The 16,784-nt window shown below is 49.0% G+C and overlaps 1 protein-coding gene across 1 annotated transcript in view; it reads right to left on the bottom strand.

Annotated features, from left to right (window-relative positions):
* Positions 1-4,960: 4,960 nt before the first annotated feature.
* The window catches only part of ERICH6B (glutamate rich 6B), a 71,133-nt gene continuing 59,309 nt past the window's right edge, over positions 4,961-16,784 (bottom strand). Inside the window, exons 12-15 of the mRNA XM_033176966.1 lie at positions 14,299-14,384; positions 13,966-14,118; positions 8,765-8,990; positions 4,961-5,351 (exon numbers count right to left, since the gene is read on the bottom strand). Of these exons, the coding sequence (XP_033032857.1) occupies positions 5,133-5,351; positions 8,765-8,990; positions 13,966-14,118; positions 14,299-14,384 (684 nt within the window). The 3' untranslated portion in view covers positions 4,961-5,132. The remainder of the gene's footprint in view (positions 5,352-8,764; positions 8,991-13,965; positions 14,119-14,298; positions 14,385-16,784) is intronic.

The following is a 16,784-nucleotide window of genomic DNA, read 5'->3' as shown; positions in this document are numbered from 1 at the left end:
CCCATAAAGGAGGACGGGGTTGGACACCCAAAAGAGGAGACCTGCCTATCACATCTGCATGTGCCATAACCTTGTGTCTGTCCTTGATGGCGGCTTCTCTGAGTCTCTGCACATGCCGTTGCCTCTCCCAGGGGCTCCCAGCAGGCACCGGACCCCCAAATCCTCTTCATTCTGCAGCCCAGCTCAAAAACAGCTTCTCGTGGCCCCTCCCCTCGCCCCTGAGCCTCCGTCCTTTGCTTCCACGGCGCTTCTGCCGTAAAACAACATCCCTGCCTTGCTGTGCTTGCTTCTCTGATCCCCGAGTGCAGACAGCCTGTTCCCCCTTGTCTCCTGAGCACATGGTGGGTGCTCAGTGTATATTTGTTTTGTTTTGCTTTTATTTATTATTTTAAATAGAGACAAGGTCGCACCATGTTGCCTAGGCTGGTTTCGAACTCCTGAGCTCAAGCAATCCCTCGGCCTCGGCCTCCCAAGGTGCTGGGATTACAAATGTGAACCACCACATCCAGCCAGTGTATGTTTGTTGTATGGCCTAATCGAGTGCACTGGAAGAGGCTTCATTTCCCTTGGAGCATTCACTGATTAATTACCCATCAGAAAATTCTTACGTGTAACCTACTGGGTTAGTATTGTTGATGAACAGCCTAACTTAGTTCATTTTCATTTTTAGGAGAAGACCCTTTTTCTACCAAGTCATTGAAGACAACATGATATTGTGTCAGAGATTTGTTCCCTCAGCAGTGTGGGGTCCTGGTCAAGGGTGTGGGGCAGAGAGGGGGTTACAGGTTGAATTGTGAGCAGACACCTTAACCCCTGGTGTCTCAGAATGTGACATTGTTTGGAAACAGGGTCGTTGCCAATGTCATTAGTTAAGATGATATACTGGAGAAGAGTGGGCCCCTAATCCATTTGACACAGACATGCATACCAGGAGAACACCATGTGAAGGCAACCACCAAGCAGAATACCAGCAGCTGGACAGGGCTGGCACAAATCTTTTCCCAGCACCCTCAGAGGGAGCGCAGCCTGCCGACACCTTGATCGTGGACTTCTAGCTTCCAGAACTTGAGACAGGAAGTTTTGTTGGTGAAGCCACTCAGTGTGTGTGGTATTTTGTTATAACAGCCTCAGCAAACTAATAGGCTGGGACCTGGATTTTCCAGTTCCTGGCCAGCTGGCTACTTTCATTACTTCCTGCACAATCTATGAGGTGCTGTTACTCACTTTTCCTTATGAAAATAGCCTGAGTGGCCGGGCGTGGTGGCTCAAGCCTGTAATCCCAGCACTTTGGGAGGCTGAGACAGGTGGATCACAAGGTCAGGAGTTGGAGACTAGCCTGGCCAAGATGGTGAAACCCCATCTCTACTGAAAATACAAAAATTAGCCGGGTGCGGTGGCGGGCACCTGTAATCCCAGCTACTCAGGAGGCTGAGGCAGGAGAATCACTTGAACCCAGGAGGTAGAGGTTGCAGTTAGCCAAGATCGCGTCACTGCACACTCTACCTGTGTGACAGAGCAAGACTCTGTCTCAAAAACGAAAAAAAAAAAAAAGAAAATAGCCTGAGTACTCAGTCTGTCCAGTCTTTGATAATAGCCCGCACAGGGCAGCAGTTACAACAGAAGATGGAAATCCTATTTCTGTGTGAAATCCCCTGGTTTTTAAATGTTGGCAACAGACTATTTTAAAACAGGTGCTGACCAAAGAAAACGTCCCTGTGAGGCCGCCTGTTTACAACCTCTGCATTCGTGGAATCATGTTGTGAGAAGTTGTGTGAAGTGAGGAGGATCAGGGAGAGGAATTGACCAATAGATAACAAGATAATAACAAGCCACTGATAATAACAGTGCTTTGACTCATAATACTAAGCACTGTTCTGAGTGCCTTATCTATGTTATCTCGTTTAATCCTTATTATAATCCTTATTATATCCTGTGAGGTGTGTTCTGTGATTGTCCTCATAATACAGAGGAGGAAACTGAGTCACAGAGGGCTCATTTCCTTGCCCAAGGCCACACAGCTAAGTGTTCGTACCAAGACCCAAACCCAGGGCTGATTCCAGGGCACATGCACCTCCTTCCAGTTCCATGTGGAGAGGGCATGGGGCTATGGGTGGGGAAGCCTCGGGGCTGGGGCTAAGAGACAGTAGCAGGCTAGGGATGACTTGTGTGTTGCTGAGATCCACTTGGGAGTTTCTATCTTTGATGTGTGGTAAGGACGGGGGTTTCTGTGCACCCTGAGCATAGGTGTGGAACTAACCAGGCACTCGAACTTTGTGCCTATATAAAGGGATGCTACCACAGTAGTCGTTTATGGCTCATTACCTTGCAACAAAGGAACTATTGTGTGTTAGCCAATGACAACATTCACCAGCAAGGTGTGATTGTCAGGCCAAGGAAGTGACATGTAGTGCCATGCCTGGGACAGCCTGACTGTCCTAGTCCCAGCTCAGCTGCACAGGTGACGGTTTGGGGGTGAGGACAAAGTATTAAGTGGAGGTTGGTGGCAGACAGTGGGAGAGCCTCAGGGAGAAGGGCCATGAAGGCAGCACTTGGGTGTCACTGTTCACAGTAGAGAATGGCTAATTACTAGAGGAAGGGTCCCCTCCCCTCTCCTCCCAATCCCTCTCCTTCCCTCTTCTCCCCTCTCCTCTCTTTTCAGACAGGGTCTCACTCTGTAGCCTGGGCCAGAGTGCAGTGGTGTGAACACAGCTCTCCCCAGCCTTGACCTCCTGGGCTCAGGTGATCCTCCCACCTCAGCCTCCCAGGTAGCTGGGACTACAGGTGTACACCACCATGCTAATTTTTTGTAGAGATGGAATTTCGCTATGTGGGCCAGTCTGGTCTCCAACTCCTGACCTCAAGTAATCTGCCTGCCTCAGCCTCCCAAAGTGCTGGGATTCTGGGTATGAGCTACTGTACCTGGCCTGGGTTTTTTTTTTTTTTTTTTTTGTGAGACAGGGTCTCACTCTGTCACCCAGGCTGGAGTGCAGTGGTACAATCTTGGCTCACTGCAACCTCCCTGCCTCTTAGGCTCAAGCCATTCTCATGCCTCAGCTTCCCAAGTAGCTGGGATTACAGGCGTACACCACTACACCAGCTAATTTTTGTATTTTCAGTAGAGGTGGGGTTTTGTCATGTTGCCCAGATTGGTCTCTAAGTCCTGGCCTCAAGTGATCTTCCCACCTTGGCCCCACAGATTGCTGGGATTATAGGCGTGAGCCACTGCGCCTGGCCAGGTCTGGGGTTTTCTATACCGTCTTGGTTGAGGCTGGAGCTCAGGTCATTCTGGGAAGTTTGCAGGTGTCCTGAGATTGTATAAAATCATCCCCTGAGGGGCTGCCCAGCTCAAGTTGCCTATTTCTAGAAACAGCTGCCCCTACTTATGCTCTGGGATCAGCTGGGAGCCATTTACAAGATGTAATCCCACCTGCTCTTACTGCACTGGATTGGACCAAGGGTGAGCTCCTGATTTAATCAAGACCAACTGCAGAGACCACGAGGGTGTTTTTGAGAGTGATTGGGAAAAGCCATGTGACCTGAGCGTAGAAAACGTCTCCAGGACAAGATGAGTGTCGAAGACTGAGAGGCAGAAAGTCGGGGTCTGCAGCCTCTCCAATCATTTCTGAGATCCATCGCATCTTCAGTTCAGGTCAGTGTTCTTATCTCCAGATGACACATTTTTCCCTTTTGTTTTAGCTATTCAAGTTGGTAACTGTTACCAGTGACCCCAAGTGTCCCACCCAGTTTCTGGGGGGAGCTGGCATGGGGGTCCTTTCGGGCTCTCCGTCACCTACTGGTTTGGGGGACTGGGTTTGGGCCGGTATGGGTTTGCCATCTGGGTTTCCCTCTGGCTTGGCAGGGGTGGATAAGGTGTGATGAATTCAGGGTTGGAGAGAGCCTCTGGGGCTGTGCAGAAAGTGTGGGGGATCCGGGCACTGGGCCACATGTAGCCTCCCCTCTCTCAGCCTCAGGAGGATGCGCTGTGTTCTAGGGTGGTGCCCAGAGGCTCCAACACCAGGAGGAGCGGCTGGACCCCCTCAAAGCTGATGCATGATTTGTGCCAAGTCAGCAGCAGCTGGGTGGCTGGGACTGGCCTCCAGAGCTCGCTGGAGTGGGGTGGGGGTGGGTAGGCGCCGTGCAACAAGGTAGGATAAGGCCAGTAGCACCTGGAGTGGCCTTGAGTCTTTGAGATGCCCTGGAGTGGTGGTGGGGGCGGTCATAAACATACTTATATTATCACCACAGTGATGTCACTTTGCAGTCGAGTAGGCTGGAATGCCAGTCTTTACCATCACGTACTGGTGCATGATCCTGGGCGAGTCCTTTAACCTCTCTGCATCCCCGTGTCCTTGAGAAAATACTGCCCGCATCCTGGAGCCACAGGAGCTAGAGCTTGCACAGTGCTTACACTGGGGCCCGCCTGGTTTGTGCGCAGGCTCAGTAACAACACGGAGCGTCATGAGGAGAAAGGCCTGAGGAAGCTGAAGCGGCTGTGCCTTTGCAGCCCAAGGAAGTGCAGACACTCAGCCTTCCTGATCGTCTCACAGACCCTTCCCAGGAGCTGCCCAGACGTGAAGGAAGGCCCAAGCTGACAGTAATTGGAGTGACACTTACTGAGTGGCTCCTAAGGTTCAGACCCTGTTCTAGGGACTATATGTGCATTAACTAATTTAATACTCCCAACTCTGTGCTGATAGTTGCTATTTTTAGGCCCATTTTACAGATGAGGAAACCGAGGTATAAAAGCTACTTGCCCAAGACCACACAGCCAACAAAAGACAGAGCTTGGCTGTGAGCATGGTTGTTGTCCTAAGTCAAGGCCAGTACTGAAAGTCACAAAAGGACAGAGTGAGTGACCGTAGAAGCAGGCAGGACAGGCATTGATATGTCACTGAAATGACAACTTGATTCCGTGCTGTCGGATCAGGGCTATCAAGCGTTTTCTGTGCTCAGCCCCAGACTCTGTCAGCCCTCCTGCCGAAAACGTGTATTTCAAACCAAGAGCTACGACAGGTCCCAAATTACAAACCAACTCTCATAGAACGTCAACAGGTCTTTGGGGTTTTTTTCCCTGGAGCTTCCAAGGTCTCCACCTTCCCAAGACATTTGGTGGATGCCAGAAAAGCCCAGCCCTAAAACCAGAGTTGAGAGAACATCTTCCTCAGGTACTTGTTGTCCATCAGTGACGTACTGACCGCCTCTGTGAAGTTTTCCAGATCAGGGATGGTCACGTAATTCAGGAGCCTGTTCATTTTCCCCAGAAGGACCCGGATCTTGCAGGCTGTTGGGCCGGGCTCTGCCTCCAGGATGGTTTTCTTCTTCATTTCCCTCAGCACCTCCGGGATCACAAACTGCGGGGATGCACAGAGGACTGGGTGAGAATGCACGCTGCCTGAGCGCCGTGCCCCAGACCCAGGCCAGGCCTCCTGTGGCCAGGACCAAGTGTTCCCTGAGCCTTCATCTGAGAAAGCAGATCTGTGTTCTCAGCCCCGCCACCTGCCACCTTCCTGCTGCTTCCAAATACACTCACTTGGCTGGTGTTGTGGTCATGTGGACCATGGTGATGTGGGCTGAGGCCACACCCATGCCTGGCCCTAGACCTGAGGGAAAGCAGCTCTGGTGCCCTGGTGCGGCCTGCTCTCCAAAGGCCATGCTCTCCTGGGGCTGCCGGGCTTCTCCCCATGGGGTCCCGACCATGGGGGCTCTGCAAGGGCTGGGATGCCTCACAGTGGCTGCCTGTGAGCCCCGCCTCCACTTTAGGCTCCTTGGGAGTGTATCTGGGTTTTGTTTAGATGAAGGCCTGGCCCAGGGAGGCCGCCTCTATGCCAAGTTCTGCCTGGGTCTGCAGCCTGCAGAAGACAGAGGACAGAGTCTCCTGGAGGGGATAAGATAGGACGATACCCGTGTGCTCCATTCCTATGCGGATGAAATGTCTTCACACAATATTGTTATTGTTTTAGCCACACAATCACCTATGTCCATCTTATAGAAGACTATGGGCTCAGACCACAGGCTAGCATCACCCAGGAGGTAGAGCGGCTGGGCATGGAGGGGTCTGTTCTTCCCCGGGCACACTACTGCCCGCCTGGGCTGACCCTGTGCTAGGCTCTGTCTCCTTTCTTTAGCTCTGATTAGTTACACTGGTGCTGATTTGCTTCATTTGGGACACGCCTTGCACAGGCACAGCTGCTCCTCCCCGGGACTCTAGCTCTCCAAGGCGTCAGGCCCCCGGTCTCTCTGCCCACAGCAGCCCTTCCTGCAACCTTGCTGGGTACTGCCTTCCTGTCCTTGCCCTCCTCCCTTCACCATTCAAAGGCCAGTGCCCCAGGCCCTCATGCTGTCCAGGCCCAGCTGGTCCTGGCCGTGGCCGGAGTGCAAATGGCCACTTGGGCTTGGTAGTGCTGGCCTGCTCTTCACTGGATTGGTTGCTCTGAGAAATCCAGGATAGGCAAGGATGCTGGGATGTCGTTATTCACCTGCAAAATAGGAGGCCTTGCCAGGTGAGGGAACCTGGGGGGGTCTAGCAGGCCAGGCCTGTTTGGAACTTTCCCAGTTTTAGCACTCAAAGTCCCATGTCCCAGGAAACTCCTCAGTCCTGAGCAAACTGGCGTGTCTCATCGCCCGAAACCTAGCACACTCCCTCCTCTCTTCTCGGATACTCTGCACACAGCTGCATCTATTATGCTGGAGTCTGCTGTTATCAGCCCACTTCTCCATCTGCCTCATTCCCAGGGGACATGTCCCTCCATCTGTCTGCCAAGGCAGTCCTGTTCCCAGGGGCCCTGGGCACCTCTCTGGGTGGGGGAGGTCTGTAAAGTGGAGCCTTCCATGTGGAATAGCCTGGGGGAGCTGAGCAGGAAGAGAACCTTGCTTAGGCCTCACCGGGAGAGCCAAGGACACCCTCATTCCTTTCCTTGACTCTGGTCCTCAGGAAGGGTCTCAGGAGCCCGCCTTCTTCCCCCATTACAGTTGGAGATCCAGGGGTCCAGCCTCACCATTTGGAGTAGGTGGAACTGTGTCCCCCAAAAGTGATGTCCAAGTACTAACCCCAGTGCTGGGGAACGTGAGCTTATTTGGAAACAGGGTCTCTGTGGATGTGATTAAGTTAAGGCTCTCAGGATGAGCTCCTTCTGGATTTAGAGTAGGCCCTAGATCCAACTACTGGTGTCCTTTTAAGAAAAAGGAGAAGGAGGTTTGACACAGACACACGGAGGAAAAGGCTGTGTGAAGGTGGAGGCAGACACTGGAGTGATGCTGCCACAAGCCAAGAACGCCAGAAGCCATCAGAAGCTGGGAGAGCAAGGAAGGGTCTCCCTTGGAGCCTCTGGAGGATGGTGGCCCCACAGACACCTTGACCTCAGACTTGGCCCAGAACTGTGAGAGAACAAACTTCTGTTGTTTCAGGCCTCCTAGTTCATGCTGATTTTTTCCAGCAGCCCTAGGAAACAAATGCAGCATTGGTCCTCTCCTGCCTGCCTGAGCGGTGTGCTTCGAACTTCCAGGAGATCATCTGTCTAGAGAAGAGTAGGTTTGGGGAGGAGGGAAGAGGACACAGCAGCAGGCCTGGGGACACAGATTCCCCCTTGTTTCTGGCCCTGACTTCTGACACGGCCGCTGCGAGTGTCAAGTGAGATAATGCAGCGTGACATTTGTGTTTTATTCTCAGGATCATATCCTGAGCTCGAGTGACCCTCCTGCCTCAGCATCCCAAGTAGCTGGGGCTACAGGTGTGAGAGCCACCATGCCCAGTTAATTGTATTCATTTATTTACTTATTTATTTTCTGAGACAGGGTCTGGCTCCGTCGCCCAGGCTGGAGTGCAGTGGTGTGATCTCGGCTCCCTGCAACTCTGCCTCCTGGGTTCAGACAATTCTCCTACCTCAGTTTCCTGAGTAGCTGGGATTAAAGGCGTTAAGTCACTGGGATCAGCTAATTTTTTTGTATTTTTAGTAGAGATGGGGTTTCACCAGGCTGGCCAGTCTGGTCTCGAACTCCTGGCCTTAAGTGATCCACCCGCCTCGGTCCTCCAAAGTGCTGGGATTACAGGCGTAAGCCACCGCACCTGGCCCATGCCCAGTTAATTTAAAAACACTTTTTTTTTTTTGAGACGGAGTCTCGCTCTGTTGCCCATGCTGGAGTGCAGTGGCCGGATATCGACTCACTGCAAGCTCCGCCTCCCGAATTCACGTCATTCTCCTGCCTCAGCCTCCCGAGTAGCTGGGACTACAGGTGCCCGCCACCTCGCCCAGCTAATTTTTTTGTATTTTTTAGTAGAGATGGGGGTCTCACCAGGTTAGCCAGGATGGTCTCAATCTCCTGACCTCGTGATCGGCCCATCTTGGCCTCCCAAAGTGCTGGGATTATAGGCTTGAACCACCGTGCCCAGCCTAATTTTAAAATTTTTTTGTGGAGAAGGGGTCTTGCTATGTTGCCCAAGCTGGTTTCAAGCTCCTAGGCTCAAGGGATCCACCTGTCTCGGCTTCCCAAAGTCCTGGGGCAACAGGTGCAAGTCATTCTTACCAGGCTAGCCTGAGCATTTTGATGTGAATTTCCTCAGAGCTTAAGCTCACAGTGCTGGGAAGTTGCATGAATGCATTTGTGTGTACTTAAACATCAGGTAAAGCAAAGTGGCCTTGTTTTTATACGGGTTGGCATATGGAGAACAAGCCTGGAGGCCTGCGGCATGGGCCAGTCTAAGCCAGCAGTGGCCTTTGTACAGGTGGGCACCCCACCTGGTGGAGGGTGTGGGGAGTCGTGACCTTACCTTGTACCTGGTGCCCAGGTTTAAACAAATCCGCTTCTGTTCATAGGTGAAGCAGAAGATGATCTTATCCTGGCTTCTTATTTGTACCTGGATGTACTCATTGATTTTCAAGGAGATGGGCTGGACAGGGGGTGCATGGACATGGATGTTCAGATTCCACCAGTTCCAGGCCTTCTGACGTTTGTCTTTGGGGAAGTAGTAGCCCAGGTTGGAGCTCAGGTTCAACCTGCACCAAGAGAAAGCATGTCAGGCAGCCAGGGCACTCAGCGCTGGGCCTCTGCTCCTCCTCCTCTCCTTCCCTTTCTTTTTCCCCACTTGGCCACAAAAGCCTGACAGGTACTTGATGGGTAGGAGAAGCTCCAACATGGACAACTAACCCAACACCAGGGGCTGTCCTCTGCGCTGGCCTCACCGTACGGCCCTGTCCCACCCTCCTTCCCTCTCCTTTAGTTCCTGGCGGGTGCAGGCTCTTCCTGCTCACAGCTTTGCCATGCTCTGCCCTCTGCCTGCAAAGGTCCCTTGCCCCACGTGGCATGGCTGGCGTCTGCTTATCCTGCAGGTCTCAGCTTAGACATCACCTCCTCAGCCTGAGCAGGCCCCCGGTTCCCTGCTGGACTCTGTTGCCATGCCTTGTTAATTTCCTTCATATAATTTACAAATAGATACAAGTTCTCATTGTTCACTGTATTATGTTCTAGAAAGCCAGTGATTTAGTGAATAACAACCCATAGCTCCTAGGGGAAATATGCACACAGACACATCTCACATAGGTTATCATCTTAAATCCTAAAAGCAGCCCATCTTGCTAGATGCTGTTTTTTTTTTTGTTTTGTTTTTAATTTTTATTTTACAAAAAAGAATAGGAGGCTCAGAAGTGTCATGTGACTTGCCCGAGGCTGTCCCAGTAACACGTGCTGGAGCTGGGATTCAAACCCTGTCCTACCAGCCCCGGAGCTGTAGCTTCTTGCACTACACTGCCCTGTGTAAGGACACCTGTGTCCTCTGGTTGCCTCTGCAGGAGAGCTGAGCAGAAAGGCAGAGCGTGGCCTTGTTCAGTCTCAGCCAGCAATGTGCACACTGGGAAATCAAATTTCCCGCTGCTCTGGGCACGTCCCTGGCTCCACGTGAGTCACATATTATATATGTGTGTATTTCCCCTAGGAGCAAGGGGTTCAGTATTGGCCAATGCAGTGTTCTCAATGACTTTATAGACTATAACTACCATGAATCATGAGAATTGACTGTATTTGTCCATCATCTGTTCTCTCTCACTAAAGCACCAACTCCTGAGGGCAGGGACTTTGCCTGTCTGCTGCGCTGCTGAATTCCTATTGCCCAGCCTTGTGCAGGGCACCCATATCGATAGGTACAAGGGAATGAAGGGTGGATGCATTTCTCTCTCATTCATTCCAGACCCTACTCTCTGGGGCTTGCCTGCCCTCTGAGCCATCCTCTCTTGACATTTCAAACCCATCGTGTCCCTCTGGCCCTGGCTTCTGCTTTTCAAATCCCAAAGGGCAGTTCCTGGAATCAGTGCCCTTGGGGCAGCAACATCTGTGGGGAATCACATGAAGGAAGGAAGCGAAGTGAGACCTGGGTTCGTCTGGAGAAGGAGGGCTTGGGGAGCTCAGGTTACTCAGCCTGCCAGGTCTCGTCTGAGCTGTCCAGGGGGTGGCGATGTACTACATTTTATCTAGAAATATCTATGCACGGTACACTTCGCCTTTTTTTGAAAACAACCCATGATGTTGTTGCATACATGACAGGCTTTGACACCCATAGCTGCCTACACATTCCTTCCAGGGCACGTGTAGTTTTTCCCCCAAGACGTAGGCCCCAGATCTGCGAGGTTTTGCTGCAGAGATCTACCTGTCCCGCATCCATCCTAGACTGCACTTCTGTCTGTAAGTTCCCCTAGTGAATCACCTCATACAGACAAACCGGATTTGTCTGCCTTGTTCTTTGGTTTCTCAGCTCCCTCTGCATTTGGGGGTCACTTTGTATATACGAACCTTTCACAGAACACAGGGACCTCATCAGAGTGAGAAGCTGGCTCGGAGGCCTGCTGTGGGAAGCCTTGCTCACCTCCATTGGGGAGGACTTCCAGCCACTGAATCCCAAATCCTCCTGTTGCTTCCCACTTTCCATTGAACAAAAACAAACTTCTAAGTTCCTTTGTCTTGGGACCCCAGCCTGTCCAACCTCATTCCTCCTTCTCTAAATAAGAGGCTGTATACATAGTAGTGAATTAAAAACCTGGGCTCTTTGGTACCAAAATTATAAAAACAACAAATGAACAAACAAAAACCTGGGCTCTGGAGTCAGATTCTCAGTTCCAAGTCCGGCTGTGCCACTTGCAAACTGTGTAACCTTGGGCTAGTCACTTAACCTCTCTGTGCCTCCATTTCCTCAACTGTAAAAAGGAGATAATACTACTACTTTGTTCAGAGGGCTGTGTAAGGATTAAATGTCTATACACAACAATAACTGAGAAAACATTAAAATTTCCTTGTTATCATTGATGGAGAGGAGAGCAAAGAGGAGGATCTTCTTACTTCACCCTGTGGGGGGCAGATCCTGCTAGCTTTTAACCTTTTAAATGGCTCCCATCAGAGTTCTCACACTGAGATGGGCAGGCTGGTTGGTTCCCAATTTTAAGGTGGTCTGGAGGAAAAGAATAAAAGCCCCTCACTTAAGCTCTAGCTTAGCTAGCCCTTAACCAATCAGTAACAAAAGACCCAAGAAGCTCCTATTTCAGGTGGCTACGGACTTCCCTGGAGCCCTATATGTGCAGTTAGACTTAAACTCCAACTTATAGTTAGCCCTTTCCTTATTTTAATGCTAAAAGCCACACCCAGAGGTGGAGATTTAAAGTGCGAATGTTACAGAAGATGTTCGAAGAGGCATGTTGAGCCACTGTGCAAGCACTAGGAAAACTGCTCCTATACATGCCCTGTCATAAACATAACCCTTCCCTACAGGAAGACCCTATAAAACCAACCCACACATTGCACTCAGGGAGTAGCCCATTCTTTTTCTTTTCTCAGTGTTGGTTCCCTTGTGCACAAGCTGAAATAAACTTTCCTTTGCTGCTATGTTTAGTGATCTCTCTTGATTTCTATCCCGGGAGATCCAGAGAACCTCGGATTCTAGGAGCAATGCTAGGCCATCCCTGACTCCCTAGGGTTAGAGATCTGCTTCTGCCTGAGGGTTCCCAGCTCTGGGCTAAGTCTCCCTTAGGAAGATGGGATCTGGAACATCTAGAAATGGTCAGAATTGGGAAGTTCCTGCTCGGGGGGTGAAAAGATCCTGAACTGTTGAATGAGTAGAACCCACGCACCAGGGACCCTGAGTTTGGGCAGGTCTTAACACTGTGTGGGACCCTGAATCCAGGTAGGAAGCCTGTCCTGAGACCCCTTGGGCTGAGAGTCGAGGCCTGTGCTGGATTTTAGCTTCCACACACCTGGCAAAGGACAGCCACGCCTTCCATCTTCCCAGAGGAAATGGAAATCAAAAATGACCTAAGACGTATTCAGCTCTTGAAATAGCTTGGCTCTAAGTCCCTCCTGGTGCCCGAGGCACCATGGAGAAGTCCTGTTGGTGCGGAGGAAATTCTAGCAGTTAGGGTCGGGCCCTGACCAAGTGGCTTTGTATTCACAAATCACTCTGGGAGGCTTTTCCATAAAGTCTTCTCCTAGCATCAATGAGACTGCAGTTTTGCTGATGAATTTCCTCAGAGACTAAGCCCTTCCTCTGTGGGTAACATTTTTCCTCTGGAGCAGCTGCCCCTGGGGGAAGGAATGAGTTTGGGGGTAGGGCAGCCCGTTCATGAGAGAGGGAGAGGGGCTGGCCCTGTGGTTTGACTTCTGCGGGGGGTGAGGGGTGCCGTGAAGGGATACCCAGGGACTGTCTGTCTCTCATCCAGATGCTCAGGTGCAGAGGGACTGGGACATGCTGATAGGACTGAGATAGGGGCTCTTCCCTCCCTGGGTTACTTGATGATCTGTCACCAGATCCTCTCTGAGGTAATTAACTGAATTTCTTGCCCCACTCCTTTGTGCTTTCTGTACCCAAAACCTTGGTCCACTTCTTGGACAGCATTTTCTATACACAAGGCCTACAGGGAGGGCAGATACCTCCAGAATAAAGAAGACAATCAGGAAATGGTGTCTAAAAAGACTCACAGCAGAGAAAATAATGTTAAAAACCAAAGTCTGCAGAATGAAAATCCTTTTTTGGAATTATGTTTGGCTTTGACCAGCAAGAAGAAAGTATAAAGTTGATCCAAGATAATATAAGTTCCCTTGGCCGGGCGTGGTGGCTCACACCTGTAATCCCAGCCCTTTGGTAGGCCGAGGTAGGTGGATCACCTGAGGTCAGGAGTTCGAGACCAACCTGGCCAACATGGTGAAACCCCATCTCTACTAAAAATACAAAAATTAACTGAGCTTGGCAGCGCATGCCTGTAATCTCAGCTACTCAAGAGGCTAAGGCAGGAGAATCGCTTGAACCTGGGAGGTGGAGGTTGCAGTAAGCCGAGATCACACCTTTGCATTCCAGCTTGGGCAGCAGAGCAGACTCTGTCTCAAAACAAAACAAAATATATATATATCTCCCTACACCACGACCACTTAGAAGAGGAAGGGAAGGAGAAAATCCTGAAAAGAGAGTCCTTTACCTCAAAGAGATGGAGAAACATTTTGAAGTGACTGAGTGGTCTTGAATTGGTAAGATGGTTTTCCACCATTACCAGAAATGGGAACTTAGAACTAAGTTCAGTAATAGTGAAATATTTAGAAATTGCCTTTTGGACCATGGACTCTGTATGAATATGTCTCCAAACCCTCACCAAACTCTTCTCTCTGAGGCACCCAGAACAGGGAGGCACTGGGTCTTCCTAAGGAAATTCTCACAAAGGTGACTCTCAAGAGGTGTTCAGGAGATGAAACCAATAGAATGTGGTGGTTGTGGAGCCTTGACGGCTATTTCACCCATGGAGGAGCAATGGTGCAGTAAGAACATTGTGCCTTCTCTGCAGTCAGGGACCTCATGGACTGGTCCATCATGGTGCTCATTCTCTCATTTCCAACATGTGTAACTCTTACACAGGGAAGGACGAAGTTCACGCAGTCTGTGAGTCACGCTTTGTCCAGCTGCTTCTCCATGGGCAGGAGTGTTAGGGACTCATGACCCAAGCTTACCAGATGTCACTATTTTCATCATAGAAGGTAGCATTGCCTGAGTTGTTGATAAGCGCCCGGATCCACCCTTCTAGACTGTCTTCCAGAATGATGTATGTGAACTTTTTCATTTTCACATATAAGATGAGCATAGCCAGGTTTCCTGATGGATAACTGGGAGAAGGTTAAGGCACAAGAAGTCAGTCCTTGGGGTCCCCTGGAAGAGGTAGGGCCCTACAGATGATGTAGGCCTCAGTCAAACCCCACACCTCACTCAAACCTCACACCCTGAATCATAGACATTTTAGGTGCCAATATATGTCAATACGAGCATCTCTGTGCTTCTGTGGATACTGTATCTGGCCTGTCCCATCAGGAAAGAGAATTTGATAGACATTCTTGTTGGGGTAGAGAATTAATTTTCCATCACCTTGATGCACCTGGGAAGAAAAGACAAGTCTATGAAAAGTGTGAAAAGTGCATGGGTACCAACTGTCCTACTGCAGAGCATGGTGTTGATCCCATCTGCTTGCTCTCTGATGTCACATGCTACCTCCCCAACTTGCTGGGGAGCTGCGGGGCTTCAGTTTACTTGTCTATACAATGAGGAGGCTGAACTGGATCTGTGTGTGCATGTGTGTGTGTGTGTAGATTTTAAACCGTCATTTCAATCACCCCAATGGTTATTGATTGTATTAGTTTCCCAGGGATGCTGGAACAAAGTCTCATAAACTGGGTAGCTTAAAATGACAGAAATTTAATCTCACTGTTGTGGCGGCTGGAAGTCTGAAATCAAAGGGTCCCCAGGGTTGGTTCCTTCTAGAGGCTTTGAGGAAGAATCTCTTCCATGCTTTTCTCTTGGCTTTTGATGCTAGACAGAGATCCTTGACGTTCCCTGGCTTGTGATGCATAACCAATCTCCACCTCTATTTTCATGTGGTGCTCTCTGTATCTTCACATGGCCGTCCTCTTAAGAGGACGCCATATTGGATTAGGGGCACACCCTACTTCAAGAAGACCTCATCTTCACTAATTACATCTGCAAAGACTATTTCCAGATAAGGTCACATTCTGAAGCACTGGGGGTTAGAACTCTGACATGGCTCTTTTGAGGGAACACAGTTCAACCCATGACATTGGTATACTCAAGTTTTTAATTTCTTCTTCAATCCATTTTTGCAAACTGCTTTTCTAGAAAATTGTTCATTTTACATAAACATTCAAATTTATTGTCATAAAAATTTTAAGTTTATACTGTTCTAAAGAAATCTCTGCTGTCTCTGTAGTTATGTCCCTGTTTTCATTCTCTCTATTATTTATACCTTCTGAATCAATCTTGTCAGAAAGTTTGCCTATTTTAATCTTTTCAAAGGACAAAGTTTTGGTTTGTTTATTCTATTATTTCTTTGTTTTCTATTTTATCGATTTCTGCTCATATCATTATCATTTATATCCTCTACTTTCTGTGGGGTTTCTATGTTATTCTATTTTATTTTTCTAATTCCTGGAATTGAATGCCAAACTCTTCTGTTTTTGTCTTTCTTCTTCTTCAAGATCTTTCTCTTACTCCTCCTGCACATCCTCCTCCTCCTCCTTTATAAGAGAAAGCATTTAAAAGAAAGCCCCTGACACCTAGTATTCCCAGGTAGTCTTCCATCCAAGTAGTAACCAGGCTCAACTCTGCTTAACTTCTGAGATTAGACAAGATTGAAACCATTCAGGGGAATATGGCTGTAGATTTTAAAAATATGTGTTTAAAGCTGTTATGGTTTGAATGTGTCCCCCCAAAAACATGTGTTGGAGATTGAACCCCCAGTGCAATAGTGGTGGGAGATGCGGTCTAATGGGAGGTATTTAGGTCATGGGGGCTCTAACCTCATCAGTAGATTAATATCAGTTATAAAAGGGCTTGAGGCTACGAGTTTGATCTCTTGCTCTCATTCTCTCTCTTGCCCTCATTTTGCCTTTCCCCCATGGGATGATGAAACAAGAACCCCCTTGCTACATGTGACCCCTCCATCTTGGACTTTCCAGCCTTCAGAACCAATAAAATTTTGTTCGTTGTAAACTACCCAGTCTGTGGTTCCCTGTTATAGCAGCACAAAACAGACTTAGAAAAAAGCTGTAACATTCCCCTCAATTTACTGTTTAGCTGTTTCTCATGAATGTAGTTATTTACCTTTCATTTTACTCTATTCTAAATATTTTCAGATTTGACACACAAGTTATTTACAAGGGTGTTCTTAAATTTGCCAATGTATAAAGGACTTTTGGTTGTGTTATTACTATTCTTGATTAAAATGCACTGGGGCAAGAGAACATAGCCTATACAGTATCCATTCTTTTGTGTTTGCTGAGATTTGTTTTGTGACCTAGCATGTGATCAATTATAAGAGATGTTTTGCTTGTGCTTGGAAAGGGTGTGTGTCCTCTAATTGTCCCCTGTCCCCATGCTGGTGGATTGTCAAGACCCATTGTTCCCCTGCTTCCTCAGCACACACCCCTGGCTCACATACTCTTCTGGTTTTGTAGTTTTCTCTGTATTTCTGGTATTGGCTATTTCCTTACTTTCTTACATTCTCTGTTCTGCATTGAAAAGGAAGCTTCTTCTGTTTTATTTCAATTCCCAGGTGTTTGCAGCAGGAAGGCTTTGCAGATCATCTAGTACCCCACATTAACCTAACTAGAAGTCAGATCAGTGATTTTTCAAGCCATTTTTAAGTTTTTTCGAAGAAACAATAGTTAATTTTTCTAATCAAGTGACACAGCTACTGAATCTTAAGGCCTCAACAAATGTTGCCTCTTATTGTCATTGAACAACAAGGCCTTCTATTTTGATA

Source organism: Trachypithecus francoisi, unplaced genomic scaffold (genome assembly GCF_009764315.1).
Source record: "Trachypithecus francoisi isolate TF-2019V2 unplaced genomic scaffold, Tfra_2.0 Lachesis_group18, whole genome shotgun sequence".
Taxonomy (NCBI): domain Eukaryota; kingdom Metazoa; phylum Chordata; class Mammalia; order Primates; family Cercopithecidae; genus Trachypithecus; species Trachypithecus francoisi.
The sequence above is the reverse complement of the archived record's forward strand: the minus strand, read 5'-3'. Positions and strand labels throughout refer to the sequence as shown.